This window comes from Lepus europaeus, chromosome 10, assembly GCF_033115175.1.
Source record: "Lepus europaeus isolate LE1 chromosome 10, mLepTim1.pri, whole genome shotgun sequence".
In the NCBI taxonomy this organism is placed as follows: Eukaryota; Metazoa; Chordata; class Mammalia; order Lagomorpha; family Leporidae; genus Lepus; species Lepus europaeus.
In genome coordinates this window covers 120,397,853-120,413,443 of record NC_084836.1, presented here as the reverse complement: position 1 = coordinate 120,413,443, position 15,591 = coordinate 120,397,853, and the positions used below count along the sequence as shown (strand labels likewise).

At 53.7% G+C, this 15,591-nt stretch overlaps 1 protein-coding gene across 1 annotated transcript in view; it reads right to left on the bottom strand.

Annotated features, from left to right (window-relative positions):
- Positions 1 to 1,009: 1,009 nt before the first annotated feature.
- The window catches only part of CASS4 (Cas scaffold protein family member 4), a 38,791-nt gene continuing 24,209 nt past the window's right edge, over positions 1,010 to 15,591 (bottom strand). Inside the window, exons 3-6 of the mRNA XM_062202401.1 lie at positions 10,934 to 11,035; positions 8,041 to 8,121; positions 6,072 to 7,334; positions 1,010 to 1,420 (exon numbers count right to left, since the gene is read on the bottom strand). Coding sequence (XP_062058385.1) covers positions 1,010 to 1,420; positions 6,072 to 7,334; positions 8,041 to 8,121; positions 10,934 to 11,035 — 1,857 coding nt within the window. The remainder of the gene's footprint in view (positions 1,421 to 6,071; positions 7,335 to 8,040; positions 8,122 to 10,933; positions 11,036 to 15,591) is intronic.

Genomic DNA, 15,591 nt, shown 5'->3' with positions numbered 1-15,591 from the left:
GCTGGGACTCGAATTGGCACCCATATGGGGTACCAGCACTGCAGGTGGTGGCTTTACCTGCTACGCCACAGCACCAGCCCCAATCTGTATCTTCAACTAGGTTAAAAACTTATGGCCAAAATAATTATTTTTTAATGCAAGACATAGATACATAATTTGTACCAATTTCACATAATTCAGTGTACAATGAAAAACTTATTACAATTTTTAAAAGACGTACTTATTGATTTGAAAGGCAGAGTTACAGAGACAGAGAGATCTTACATCTGCTGTTCCACTCTCTAGGTGGCTGCAACGGCCAGGGCTGGGCCAGGCCAAAGCCAGGAGCCAGGAGCCTCATCAGGGTCTCCCACGTGAGTGCAGGGGCCCAAGCACTTGGGCCATCTTCTGCTGCTTTCCCAGGTGCATTAGCAGAGAGCTGGGTCAGGAGTGGAGCAGCTGGGATAAAAATCAGCGCCCACAGGGAATGCCAGCACCACAGACAAGAGGCTCTACCGTTTTGTTAATGGATGCAGCATAAATTGAGAACAGACTCCTTACTCACCTCCTACGTTTTCTCCCTTGCACACGATATTTTACATCTGTGTTTCTCCCTCATTTGTCTCCCTCATTAGACTGTAAGTCCCATGAGGGCAGGGCCTCTGGTTCACAGCTGTGTCTCCAGTGCCTAGAACTTGGTGTATTGTAGGAGCTCAATAAATACATGTTGAAGGAATGAATTTAAAATGCACACACACACACACGCACACACACGCACTTAACCAGTATACAAAACAATTTCCATGACCTCAGTTGGAACATTGACCCCGTGTACACCCAACACGATACAGTCGGTTCACAAGGTCCTTACATAAACCTGACTCTTTCCTGATCCGCCGTGGGGTGAGTCTGTGTCCTGGGGTTGCTTAGCCTCTCGGGATCGTCTCTCTATGCCCTGGCTGGACTGTCCACAGGACGGAGTGGCCCAGGGTGGGTGTGACGCTCCGGGGAAGGAGGCAGCGGGGAGGTCTCACTCCAGCGTCCCTCTGAACTGCCGCGTGTGCTGCTCCAGCCTCTCGGCCTCGGCCCGCAGGCGGCCCAGGGCTGCGGGGCTCGGGTACTTGAGCACGGCGTGCTTGGTGGCCAGGGCCAGGTCCTTGAGCAGGCCGCAGAGGCGGCTGCTGCCACGGAGCACCTCGTTGCGTACGTCCTTCTCCTGGGTCTCCCTGCACAGCGCGTCCACCAGCTTCTGCCCTGCCATGACGATGAGCTTGCTCTGCGTGATGAAGGTCTCGGGCGGGGGGCTGTGGCTAAGGCTGCTGTGAAACACACCCAGGGCCTTGAAGAGCGCCCCGAAATACAGCCGGCAGTGTTCAGAGAGGTGGAGCTTCTTGCAGGGGTCCCGCTCGCTCGGAGGCTGGGGAGAAAGAGAGCCAGGACCCTAGAGAGGTGGGAAGAGAGAAGATGGAGACTGGTCAGCGGGTTGTGCTGGCCTTGGTTTGCCAGGCCTTCGAAGGAAAAGCACCGTGTGGTTAGGGGAGCCTCAGGCTAAGATCTTTCTCTTACAGACGAATGTTTGCTTCCAAAGCCCGTTATACACACTGCGTATAACCATGGGTTACAATATGCACATGGAAGGTGGGGCTTCCAAAAGCTGTGGAACAATGGAATGAGAAGATCTGTTTGTCTTCTTGTGCCAAATTCTGAAGCCCACGTAGATTCTTTATAATACATGTTTCCCATGAATTGAAAACCTGTTATTATATTATTCAAAAGGCAGAGAGAGAGAGGGAGAGAGGAAAAGAGAGAGAAAGAGAGAGGGGTCTTCCATCTGCTGACTCACTCCCCAAATGCCTGCAACAGCAGGCGCTGGGCTGGGCCCAAGACTGGGAACTGGTTAGAGATGCACATCCCCAGGGATGTGCCGTGGCTCACTTGGTTAATCCTCCGCCTGCAGCGACGGCAGTTCATATGGGCACCGGTTCTAGTCCTGGCTGCTCCTCTTCCAGTCCAGCCCAATCCAGCTCTCTGCTATGGCCTGGGAAAGCAGTAGAAGATGGCCCAGGTCTTTGGGCCCCTGCGCCCGCATGGGAGACCAGGAAGAAGCTCCTGGTTCCTGGCTTCAGAATGGCGTAGCTACAGCCATTGCGGCCACTGGGGAGTGAACCAACAGACGGAAGACGTTTCTCCCTCTCGCTGTCTGTAACTCTACCTCTCAAATAAATAAATAAATAAATAAAATCTTGTAAAAAAGGCCGGCGCCGTGGCTTAACAGGCTAATCCTCCGCCTTGCAGTGCTGGCACACCGGGTTCTAGTCCCAGTTGGGACGCCGGATTCTGTCCCGGTTGCCCCTCTTCCAGGCCAGCTCTCTGCTATGGCCCGGGAAGGCAGTGGAGGATGGCCCAAGTGCTTGGGCCCTGCACCCGCATGGGAGACCAGGAGAAGCACCTGGCTCCTGGCTTTGGATCAGCGCGATGAGCTGGCCACAGCGGCCATTGGAGGGTGAACCAACGGCAAAAAGGAAGACTTTCTCTCTGTCTCTCTCTCACTATCCACTCTGCCTGTCAAAAAAAAAAAAGAAGAAGAAGAAAGAAAGAAAAAGAAAAAATAAATCTTCTAAAAAAGAAAAGAAAAGAAAAGAGATGCACATCCCTGGACTCTGCCCCAGACCTAGGAACTCAGAGACGCTGGGGCGGGGCCTAGCACCTGAGCTCTAAGGTGATGGTTTGAGAAACCCCTGTTCTAAGGCATGCTTCATCCAGGACAAACAGCACCCTCTTCAGCAATATGGCAGACCCAGTGTTAAGTGGGGGTTTGTGGAACTTGTGGATCAAGAGGCCCGGGCTTGGACCTCATCTGCCTCCAGGAAGGCCCATGACCCACGGGGCCTGGGACATCTCTGGTCTCCCCCCACCCCCACCCCTCCATGTGGCCCTCGGCTTCCAGGCTTCAATTATTTGCACACAGTCTTCACAGCTTTCCCAGGCTACACCCTGAGCACCTCCCTCTGAACATGAACAGGCTTCACTCTTTGTCTTTAAATGGATCCATTTTTTGAAACTTGAAACAATTAAAACTGGTAATGGAAAACCACTGTTGTTTGCCACAGAAGATAACCAGTAAAACACAATGATAGCATCTTTGATTTTTTTTTTAAAAAGGAAGAACACCAAGTATCAGAGAGGTGCTGAAGACACACAAGACCCAAACCAAAATGTTTTTTGGTTGCAATCAGAAACATTAAGAGAATGTCACAGGGAGTGAGTCATTGGCGTGTAATGCCACGTTGGCACCACCCACGGTGAACTTGCACCCTGAATCATTTCACTGACCACGAGGGGTTCACGACCCGTACCCTGCAGCTTGCTTGACCAGCTGCTCTCTGAGGTTTCTCCAATAATGAAAAAAGGGGAAACTATCACAAAAACCGAGTGCCCCTCCACAGCGTGGGTCATGGCGACAATGCTGCACCACACGGGCGTGCTGCCCACCTGCAGGGGTGAAGAGCACTGGTCAAGGATTGGCGTGTGAGCTTCAGGGCTTACCGTTCCTCCTGAGTCTTTGTTTTCATTTAACCTTTGTTCCGACGTGGGTTTTTCTTTCTCTTCTAGGTTAGACAACTTCTGAAAAATAAAATCCCTTCGCATGACAAACTTGAATGATCTTACACTACTGTTGAAAACTTTAAGACCCGCGCACTCTTCCTTACATTTTTTGTTCACAGCTCTGCTTACTGATGCCATGTTCTAACCAAAGGAGATTTTTGTAGGCCAAGGGCTGAATTTTGCAAACTAACAGGCCCTAATGGAATGATTCATACATTTCTTTTAAAACAAGCTACATGCAAAGGAGCTTCAAAAATGTCCTGGAAATTAAATTAAAGTGTTTATTTTGGTGCAAAAAAGTTTTGAATCCCAGCGTAGGCTCTGCAGCACAGCGAGCTGAGCCTGCTGCCTCCCATGGCAGAGTCCACTTCCCATCCCGACACCTCCACTTCTGACCCAGCTTCCTGCTGGTGCATCCCGGAAGGCAGCAGGTGGCGACTCAAATGCTTTGGCCCCTGACCCGTGGGAGACCCGGATGGACTTCCTGGCTCCTGGCTTCCACCTGGACCTGCCCTGGCTATTGTGAGCATTTTTTTGGAGTGAATCAGCAGATGGAAGATCTCTCTCTCTCTCTACCTTTCAAGAGATGAAACATAATCAAACATAAATTTTTTTAATTTTAGGCATAATTTTTTGAAATAGGCATTTTCTATGAATCTTTGAAGATTCCTTATATATGCAAATTAAGAACATCTAAACTTCTAGAACATGTGAACACTCTTACACCACCCAGCATTTCAGCAGAGCAACAGGTGCCAAGTGACCTTGACAACACCCCCAGGGACCAGCTGGGAGTGCTGTGGCTGCAAACTGCAGCTTCTCTTTCCACAGCATCTGCACGCGTCCAGCAAAGGACAATGACATCTCATCCCCCCTGGGCCAGATCCACTACGGCGGTCACATCCGATTACAATGGAGCTGAACGTTTCCTGTGGCCTTCTGACCTTGTAGCTGTCATAGTGCAATGCATTCCTCCTGTGTTTGGGGTGAGGCCGGTGCAAGCGAACCTGCTGCACCGCTCACTGTGTCAAAGTACAGTGCACGCACAGTGTAGAGCGCCTGACGCTTGGCAGTGACATAAACAACGGTGTCACCGGTTAGTGTGTTTACCGCGCGACACCTTTCCATCTTTAGTGTACTCCTTGTTTGAAAATCACTCTGCTATGACACGGTGTCTGTGCTATGCCAGGTGCAGTCTAGCACGTCTCGTGTGTACTGTGTCGCCTGATTGTGCCAAGTGGCCACAGAGACCTGTGGACTGACCCACACTGTGTGGGCCCTGCAAAGTCTGCCCACCAGTGAGATCACCTACGGGTGCATTTCTCAGAAGCATCCCCCGTCACATGACCATGCCTGTGCCTCTCAGGGTGACAGAGTCTGGAGGCCGATCGCACCATGATTAATGGAAGCAGATTTATACTTCCTCTTCTGTTTCTAAGAGACAAAACACTGACAGTGACTGAATTCACAATTTTCAAAAATACAAGGAAACTTGGTGGTGAGATTAAAAACTGCAAAACCAACAGATGTTTATAACTGTTTCCCAATACTAGTATCAGAAGTTAACTTAAATCCCCCAAAATTCCCATTAGAAAATCTAACAAGCTGACCCATCTGCCTTAATATTAAGCTAGTTATCTTACTTTCTAATAGTATTTCATCTAGATGCTTACTTTTATGAATTTTTAAAAATTATTTATTTAGGCCAGCGCTGTGGCTTAACAGGCTAATCCTCCACCTTGTGGCGCCGGCACACCGGGTTCTAGTCCCGGTTGGGGCGCTGGATTCTGTCCTGGTTGCCCCTCTTCCAGGCCAGCTCTCTGCTATGGCCCGGGAAGGCAGTGGAGGATGGCCCAAGTGCTTGGGCCCTGCACCCCATGGGAGACCAGGAGAAGCACCTGGCTCCTGGCTTCGGATCAGCGCGATGCGCCAGCTGCAGTGGCCATTGGAGGGTGAACCAACGGCAAAAAGGAAGACCTTTCTCTCTGTCTCTCTCTCTCTCTCTCTCACTATCCACTCTGCCTGTCAAAAAAAAAAAAAAGAATAAAAAAATTATTTATTTATTTGAGAGGCAGAATTACAGAGAGAGAGGTCTTCCATCCACTGGTTCACTCCCAAATGACTGCAATGGTCAGAGCTAGGCCCATCCAAAGCCGGGAGCCAGGAGCTTCTTCTGGGTCTCCCACGCGGGTGCAGGGGCCCAAGGACTTGGGCCATCTTCTACTGCTTCCCCAGGCCATAGCAGAGAGCTGGATAGCTGGGCCATGAACTGGCGCCCATATGGGATGCCAGTGCTGCAGGTGGAGGCTTAACCTACTGCGCCACAGAGCTGGCCCCTCTTTTGTGTATTTTATTTTCTGGAACACAGACCAATGTCTCCCCAGAGCCCATGCACTATTGAAAGACCCTCCATGTGTCACTGAGTGACAACCACGCCAGGTAACAGCTGAAGCCCCTGGTTGTACCACTGGGAACTGGGAACTCACCTGCCCACAGTCCTGTCTCCCGTCCTTTTCCAATAGGTCAGGGCAGTGTTCATTTTCCCTTGGCTCATTAAAAGGAAGGCTCCTCTGGTATGAGTCAATTTCTCTCTGCGGAAGCTGGATGCATTTTTCACAGTTAAATTCTGCATTTGTGGTCAGTTGCGTGGTCTCCACCTTTTTACAGTTCTGCTTAAAAAGGAGCCTCCCATTGGCAATGACCATGGAGGCAAACCTCTTGATGTCTTCCGGAACCATCCGCGCCACCATGACAAATCTCTCCAAGTCATCCAGGCTATTCTGGACTTTGTCTGTTACCAGAACGTCCAGGGACCAATCGCAGCTGTCCAAGCTTCCCTTGGCTTCTAGCAGGATCTGATAGGAGCTGGAGACCGTCTGCAGCTGCTCCCGAATTCTGGCATGAAGGTTACTGTCCGTGAGGCTGCAGGCCATCCCGCAGACTTCTCGGGCAAACTCGAGAAATTCTCTCAAAGACGCTTCTGTGTGCTCGGCGGCCCTGCGGATGGCCCCGATGTTGGCCTCCAGGTAGTCCCTGAACCTCCACTTCCTGCTCACAAAGAGCATCAGGCCGGCCGTGGAGCTGACCACCTTGTGCTGCAGCGCCATGACGGTCTCTCTGGCCAAGTCCAGGTCCAAGGGCAGCTCCCTCGCTGGCTCTTCCGAAGAAGAGCCGGCGGAGGAGTCCGTGGACATGGAGGAGCAGGAGGAGACGACACTAGCTCTGCTGTCGGCGCTGGCGATGGAGCGCCTGTCGGTCTCAGGAGGCGGGCTCGGGGCCCACCTGGAGATCCAGGTGGCCTTCTGGCCCAGGGGGGCCTCCGGAGCCTCTTTGGCTCCCCCCAGCTCTTTCTCGGCCTGCTGTGCTCCCGGCATCGCTTTGGGGATGTCGTAAATGTTGGGCTTGGTGTTCTGCTGCGCCACTCGCGGGCTCAGGAAGCTGGGAGGCACCTGGTAGCCAGCACCTTTCCCACAGGGGCTCGAGTCTGGAGGAGGAACTTCAGGGAGACTGAGCTTTTTCTCCATGCCATACGGCTGTGGAGGGAGGGACCTGGCTCTGCAGCCTGCAGGCCCGGGGGTGACACGAGGGCCTGGCTCTTCCACCAGGCTCCTTAGCGGTGGGTTTCTGTCGCCGGCCTTTCCTGGGGACACCACGTTGTCGTAAACCCATTCCGACTTCCGAGGGCTTGGTAACGAGTGGGAGCCGCCGCTTTGTAAGGCAATCGTTGGTGTCAGGGGAGCGCTCGGCTCCTGTGGAAGAACCACACAAAACCACGTGGTCAGTAGCAAGAGAAAGGGTTTGAGGGACTCCCGAGTTGTCTGGGTGGCTCCCTGCTGCTGCTGTCATTCAAGGCCCTCCACGACCTGGCTCCAGCTCCTCTGAGCCTGTCTGCTCTCTTGAACCACACTGTCCCGGTAGGTCCAGCCCCTCCCCCTGAGTTCAAAGTGCAAGGGGAGGGGGAGTCTCGCTCCCGCTGCTCCGATGCCCTTTCCGTCTGACAAACTCCTGCGCGTCCCTTGGGGTCCTGTGGAAATGCCACCTCCTTTGTAGGAGTCCCCTGATGATCTTGGGCACCGTGCATCTATGGGGCACATGCGTTGGAATCCAATGATAAGCACGATTTCACAGACAAATGGATTCATTCTCGCATATACAAATAAAAGTGCGCTTTATCACAGTCAGGCATAGCGGGAGACAATTACCCAAGGCTTGCTGTGCAGTCGCTCTGTGCGAGGTGCCTGGCAGGGGGCACCTCCGGTAATACTCCCCACAAGTCTGCAGTAAGACACCAAGGCTCAGAGGAGCAAATGATGCCAAAGCGCACAGCTAGTGTGGCCACGGAACACCCGTGCAGTGAGGGAGGGGTTTGGGCTGAGATGCACTTGTGTTGGGGTTTGTGACCAGGGGTTTTCAGGTTTTCAAAGCACTGCATGGCAGCCCCCTTTTCCTACTCACATGGGCTTGGCTGGCCGGGTGACACCACCCTGCCTTTTGGGGGCTGGGCAGGATGTCGTATAACTGCTGCTTCTCTGGCTCCTGGGGAAAGACCACAAAGGACAACGTGGGTTTCTCCTTCCAGTGGCTGCACGCCACGAACGCTCCCCGTCTCGGTGTCTTTTCCAAAGGACAACACAAATCCTGGGAGCCTTGGGCTCTCCTGGAGGAAGTCCACGTGCTGCAGTGGGCGTCCCCTCCGCTACAGACTTCACACGTTATCATACTTTAAAAGGTGCCTTCTCCAAGACCGTGCTTGGCTAGTGGTTAAGATGCTCGCACCCCATCCTGCACTGCCTGGGTTCAACATCCAGCCCCTGCTCTGGATCCCAGCTCTCTGCTAAGACAAACACAGAAGGCAGCAGGAACGGCTCAAATAGCTGGGTCCCTGCCGCCCATGTAGGAGACCTAGACTGAGTTCCTGGCTCCTGCCTCCAGGCCCAGCCCTGATCATGGTGGGCATTTCAGGGGGTGAACCCACGGATGGGTGCTCTCTGTCTGTCTCTCTGCCTCTCAAATGGGACAGAGTAACAGAAAACATTAAACGTGCCATCTCCACGGAGCCATGTGGAGAGTTGACCATGGTTACCTGAGTTACACTAATCAGTCATCTCCCTCAGGTAGCTGTAAGATTGCATTAAGGGAGCCGGCACTGTGGTATAGTGGGTAAAGCTGCCACCTGCAGTGCCGGCAACCCATATGGATGCCCGTTCAGGTACTGGCTGCTCTACTTCCAATCCAGCTCTCTACTGAGGCCTGGGAAAGCAGTGGACGATGGCCTAAGTCCTTGGGCCCCTGCACTTGCTTGGGAGTCCTGGAAGAAGCTCCTGGCTCCTGGCTTCGGCACAGCTTGAGCCATTGCACCCATCTGGAGTGAACCAGTGAATGGAAGACCTCTCTCTCTCTCTCTGCCTCTCTGTAGCTCTACCTTTCAAATAAATAAATAAATAAATAAATCTTTTTTTAAAAAAAGATTGCATTAAGTCAGAAAACAAAATGGGATTAGGACCTAGTGTGTCTTTTTCATTTCTTGTTTTTCTCAGTAGAAATTTTTCTGTGTTTATCACTCATGTATTCATTCTGCAAATGTTTATTGTGTGCCTACTAACAGCAAGCCACTAAGCCAAATGACACTTGTATGCACTGGTGAGAGCACTAAAGAAACTTGACTCATTGGCAAATGTCTGCCATGCTGAGGACCTACTCAGTGCCAGGCACTGTTGTCCTTAAAAATTGAATTCCAGGGCCAGTGCTGTGGCATAGTGGGCTCAGCCACATACAGGCGCTGGTTTGAGTCCCAGCTGTTCCACTTCTGATCCAGCTCTCTGCTGTGGCCTGGGAAAGCAGTAGAAGATGGCCCAAGTGCTTGGGCCCCTGCACCCGTGTGGGAGACCAGGAAGAAGCTCCTGGCTCCTGGCTTCGGTCTGGCCCAGTTCTGGCCCTTGGGGCCATTGGTGACTGAACCAGCAGATGGAAACTCTTTCTCTCTCTCTCTCTCTCTCTCTCTCTGTAACTCTGTATTTCAAGTAAAATAAATCTAAAAATAAATAAAGGTTGCCTGGTCTTGGGTGTTTTTAAAAAAATTGAATTATCCCTGTCTTGCTTGAGCTCTTCAGTGACCTCAGGTATAAGTGAGGGTACTTCAAAAAGTCTGTGGAAAATGGAATTAAAAGATACACTTATTTTGGTGTAAAACTATTCTGAAATCTATGCATAGTGTTTGCAATGGCTAGGGCTGGGCCGGGTGGAAGCCAGGAGCTAAGACCTCAATCTGGGTTTTCCACGTGGATGGCAGGGACCCAGCTACTTGGAGCATCACCTGGTGTCTCCCAGGGTGAGCATCAAAGGAAGCTGGAACTGGGGGCGGAGCCAGGCCTCCAACCCAGGGTCTCTCATATGGGATGTGAGCGTCCCAAGCAGCGTCTTAGCTGCTCCACCAAATGCCTACCCCTTACTTAAGATACGTGTGTGTGTGTGTGTGTGTACTCGTGACAAATGAGAAGTAAAGCTTTTGGAAAACCCAGGATTCAAACAGCCCTTGAACTTTTTTTTTTTTTTTTTTTTGACAGGCAGAGTGGATAGTGAGAGAGAGAGACAGAGAGAAAGGTCTTCCTTTTGCCATTGGTTCACCCTCCAATGGCCGCTGCGGCCGGCGCATCGCGCTGATCCGAAGCCAGGAGCCAGGTGCTTTTCCTGGTCTCCTATGCGGGTGCAGGGCCCAAGCACTTGGGCCATCCTCCACTGCCTTCCCGGGCCACAGCAGAGAGCTGGCCTGGAAGAGGGGCAACCGGGATAGAATCCAGCGCCCCGACCGGGACTAGAACCCGGTGTGCTGGTGCCACAAGGCGGAGGATTAGCCTGTTAAGCCACGGCGCCGGCCAGCCCTTGAACTTTTAGAAGCCCCTGTGTCTTCTGTAGTGGAGCCCTTCAAAGACTCCCTTGTTGGGGCTGGTGCTGTGGCATAGCGGATAAAGCCGCTGCCTGCAGTGCTGGCATCCCATACGGACACCAGTTTGAGTCCCGGCTGCTCCACTTCCTATCCAGCTCTCTGCTATGGCCTGGGAAAGCAGTAGAAGATGGCCCAAGTCCTTGGGTCCCTGTACCCTCATGGGAGACCCAGAAGAAGCTCCAGGTTCCTGGCTTCTGATCGGTGCAGCTCTGGCCTGCCAGTGGATAGAAGACCTCTCTCTCTCTCTGCCTCTGCCTCTCTGTAACTCTGCCTTTCAAATAAATAAATAAATATTAAAAAAAAAAAAAAAAGCTCCCTTGTGAGGCTGAAGGCAGTGCCCTGTGGCACCGAGGCCCCTGCCTGGGGGCAGAGGTCCCAGTGGAGCGGCCGCTGAAGGAGGCTCACCTTCCGGGCAGGGAAGACGCGGCTCCGGGCAGGCACATCATACACCTGGGATGGCAGCACTGGCAGCGAGGCCCACGCCGGGCTGGGAAGCGTGAAGAGGGCCTTGAGGAGGCGAGGGAGAGAACAGAGGGTCAGGGACGTCTCGCTGATTCTCACCGCTGCCCACGCGGTTTCCATCACACAGCAGACACAGCTCATCAGAGGACATGGGCGAGCCACCCCTCACTCGGCTAACACTCTGGGACTAGCCGGATGCTGGGGGAGGGGCCCACCGTGGAGGCCCGGCCTCAGCTACCTGTGTCACTTGCACCTGGATGCGACTTAGAATGCAGGTTCTCAGGCCCTGTGTGCGTTGGGCTGAATCTGAGCGCTGACCTGCAGCGTCTACACAGCTTGCCTGGCGACTGCGAGGCTCTCCCGGGGCCAGGAGGCTGTGCCTCCAAGAGTCATGAGGGACACGGACAGAGGGGCTTTCAGAGAGCAAGGAGGAAGGACTAACAAGGTCTGGGGGACACAGAGGCCGTGTGGCAGGGGGCAGGAGGTGAGCAGAGGAACCCTGGATGGCAGCTGTTGCAGGCACGAGTGGATGTCGGAAGAGACCTTGATGGAGGGGCCTGAACCAGGGGAGGTGGGGGAGGCGGGGCCGGGGAGGTCAGTACAGAGCTGGGGTTCATCCCACAAAGGGCAGGAGGTACAGACAGGCTTACAGATTATTGGACGTGCTCGGTCAGCTACTACTTCTGTCTTGCCACGGAGCCCATGCCCATATATGGAAACTCTGAGTTCCAGCACCCTCTCTGGCCCGCTGCTGTCCACCCCGCGCTGGGCACCACGTGTGCACTTCCCCCTGAGCAGGGGCTTTCTGCACTGGAACTCGCGGGTGGTTAGGACTGAAATGTGTGGAGATGAGGGAGGCAATTCAGCTGTGGGGGTGGGGGGAACGGGACGAGGGCCAGGCCACCCTCCCTGTCCATCACAGTGTCCCCAGGACTGGCATGTGGTGCGTGCTGGCATTTATCTGCTGATGTTGGTGGGTGCACGTTACAGACTGGGATGGTAAAGACTGAGCTGAGGGGGAAGGCCCACCCAGCTCCTCCTTAGGCTGGCATCACAGGTGCAAGACGACACAGCTGCGGAGTGGGGGGGGCGACATTTCTCCCAAGGACGTGCCGCAGCTGTCAGCCCCCCTTCTCTGAGCGACAGCTGCTTTCTTGTCACAGAGGAGCACGCCTCTCCACACGCCAGGGCTCTCAGCTCTGCGGTGCGGCGCACTTTCAGGAAGAACACGGGGACCTCCTGCTCTTGTCTGGGGGGGTCTGTCGTGACGCAAGGAAGCAGAGCTCCCACTCCGGCCCCGACACTCCACATGCGTGTCCACTCTGTGGCTCCCACGGAGCGACTGCACCGTGGGTCCACACTGACCCCTCGCCCGAGGCTCTCTTTTGCACAGAGCCTATCAGGATCAGCTTGGATTGCGCTCCCCTAGTGCCTACCTTTCTCCGTATCTCGTAATTACACTTCCTTCCCTCTGTTGGGGAGTGACCCTTGGTTCTGCCGCTCTTCCATCTTGCTCACTACAGGACTTTGTCCATGGTGATCTTAGACCGATTCAGGGCAAACCCAATGATGGTTCCCCATTGCAGCTGGAATTAAACCCAAGCTCCTCACCAGGCATAACAGGCCACGCCCCGTCCAAGCCCAGGGACCACGCAGAAGAGTCCTTGGCCATCAGCCTCACCTGCACATCTGCTCCCTCCTCCACTTAGCTGAACACACCAGCTCGCTCCTCTCTCATAGGCCTTCCTGCTCCCCGGCCGTTCCTTCCCTAGGCCCATCTTACATGTGGGGACTTTGTGGGCCACACATCCTATCAGAGCGCCTATGGAGAGCCAATGGACTTTCTTGCTTGTGGCGTTTCAGGTGGAAAGAAGCCAGCTAGAAAACGCTGAGCGTTTCTTGGAAAATGTTGGTTCGGAAGACAATTGGTTATGGAACACGTCTGAGAAATGTGGCTGTGAAAGGTGTGGGGCGACAGATGGAAACTGCAGTGCAGCAAGTTGTGGTCCCCAAGAGCAACTGAATCAGGAAATCCAGCCCTTCCCATCTGAAACACCAACCAGTCCCTCCTCTGAATTTCAGCCGGAATCAAATATGTGCTGTATGTGGTGTTTTGCTTTTTTTTTTGTAAAGTCGGGCCAACATATTACATAAAGGAAGTTGGAATAGAAAGTAAAACGAATCGTGGGCTGGTAGTCACGCTGGGGGAGGTGACAGGGAGAAGGGGCGGGGGCCTCTGGGCGCTGCTTCGGTTTTGGTTTTGGATTCAGATTCTAGTTCGAGTCTCAGGATCTGCAGGTGACACGCCAACAGGAGGTTCACCAGGGCAGGCACCTGGCCCAGCAGTTACACTGCTGACTGGGACACCTGCACACCCCCGCTCAGCTCCTGACTCCAGCTACTGGTAATGCGCACCCTGGGAGGCCGCAGGTGGCGGCTCCAGTCCTTGGATCCCTGCCACCCTGTGGGAGACCTGGACTGAGTTCCCAGCTCGCGGCTTCAGCCTGGCCCAGCCCTGGCTGCTGGAGACATTTGGTGAAGGGACCGGTGGATAAGCTCTCTCTCTCTCTGCCTCTCAAATAAATAACAAAAGTGCATGTTACTCGCCAATGATGCCTCAAAATGAAGCTCCTATAATACTTGTTTGGAGGGTACTTCAACAAATTTATGCAAAAGTGAACTTTAAAGGTAAGTTTTGGGCCGGCGCCGGGCGGCTCACTTGACTAATCATCCACCTGCAGCACCGGCACCCCGGATTCCAGTCCCAGTAGGGGCGCTGGATTCTGTCCCAGTTGCTCCTCTTCCAGTCCAGCTCTCTGCTGTGGCCCGGGAGTGCAGTGGAGGATGGCCCAGGTGCTTGGGCCCTGCACCCGCATGGGAGACCAGGAGGAAGCACCTGGCTCCTGGCTACAGATCAGCGCAGCGCGCCGGCTGTAGCGGCCATTTGGGGGGTGAACCAACAGAAGGAAGACCTTTCTCTCTCACTGTCTAACTCTGCCTGCCAAAAAAAAAAAAAAAAAGAAGAAGAAGAAGGTAAGTTTTAAGACAAAAGTTCACTGGACGGAATGGTTTCAGCAACAAGGGCAGGTGAAAGACCCAGGGCACGCGGGGCTGCTGTGGACGGACGAGCACAGACACGGCGGGGCAGCTGTGGACAGACGAGCAGACACGGCGAGGCAGACTCCATGTGCAGCTGCCGCAGGACCCTGCGCGGGCACAGTCACGCCCTGGGAGACAACGCCCCCCAGCAGCACAGTGAGCAGGGGCTCTACCCCAAGGCCCACAGAGCTCTCTTCCAGCAAGAGAACACCTGCTTTGACGTGCACATGCCTCTCTTAGGACAACTTACGAAAAAGGACATTTCTACCTTCTCAGAAACACGAGTTTAATTTGGGGTCACCTCGAGTCCAGAGGGAGTCAACAGGTATAAAAGGGAGTCTGTGGGGCTGGTGCTATGGCACAGTGGATTAACGCTCTGCCTGAGGTGCCGGCATCCCATATGGGCGCTGGTTCTAGTCCTGGCTGCTCCACTTCCAATCCAGCTCTCTGCTATGGCCTGGGAAAGCAGTGGAAGATGGCCCAAGTCTTTGGGCCCCTGTACCCACGTGGGAGACCGGGAAGAAGGTCCTGGCTCCTGGCTTTGGATCGGGGCAGCTCTAGCCATTGCAACCAATTGGGGAGTGAACCATCAGATGGAAAACCTCTCTCTCTCTCTCTGCCTCTCTTCTCTCTGTGTAACTCTGACTTGCAAATAAATACATCTTTAGGAAAAAAAAAAAAAAAAAGGAGTCTGTGACATGACTTGCCCAGGCTGTGTACTGGGCCTGCAGATTCTCTACGGGAGAGAGGCTCCCAGATCGTGGCTGGGACACTCCTGGTTCCACCAAGGACCACGCTCTCGGGCTCAGGGTGAAACGCTAGCTAGCATGCGCGAGTGAGGAGCCCATACCTGCCTCGCCTGTGGACCAGAAAAACCGAACTATCCTTCCAGTTCTCCTAGCTCCCTCATTCTTGGGGCAGAGGAAGAAGTGAAATTATTTAGAAACACCAGAGGTAACCTTGGGAAACAACCAGTTCCAACCTTCTCCTGATACAAAAGAGGACAGAGAAATGCACAGGTTGTTGGGATGTTCCCACCTCACACACGGTGACACAGTGGCTGCCCCAGAAGCCAAAGCTGCACCTGTTGCTTTAAGATGTGTCAAGCACAGGAAAGGGAAAAAGAGGGAGCAAAATTGGAGCTTCCTTGCAGGCAGAGAGTGGGCTGAAGGGAAGAAAAAAAGGTGGGGAAGTCCCCCAGGTGTTTTACAGCAGCCACCCCAGAACCCCGGAGCAAAGGGATCCCAAGTTCCCCTTTGGTGGCTGTGGTTTCTGTCGGCTGCCGTGGCCTGTACAAGCCAGACTGAGACGGTGGGTGTTCCCACATCAGGGCCGCTCTCACAGCTAATGTCCTGCATAGTTTTTGGAGTTGTGTCAACGGTAGCCTCCTGTGTCCTTCCACACCACGCGGTTCCAGCAGTCGATGCGGGGGGACCTGTGTGCCTGAGGGCCTGTGTTGGATTTGGTCACTTGGTTCATTCAACAACGCTTTGTGAGCAGCT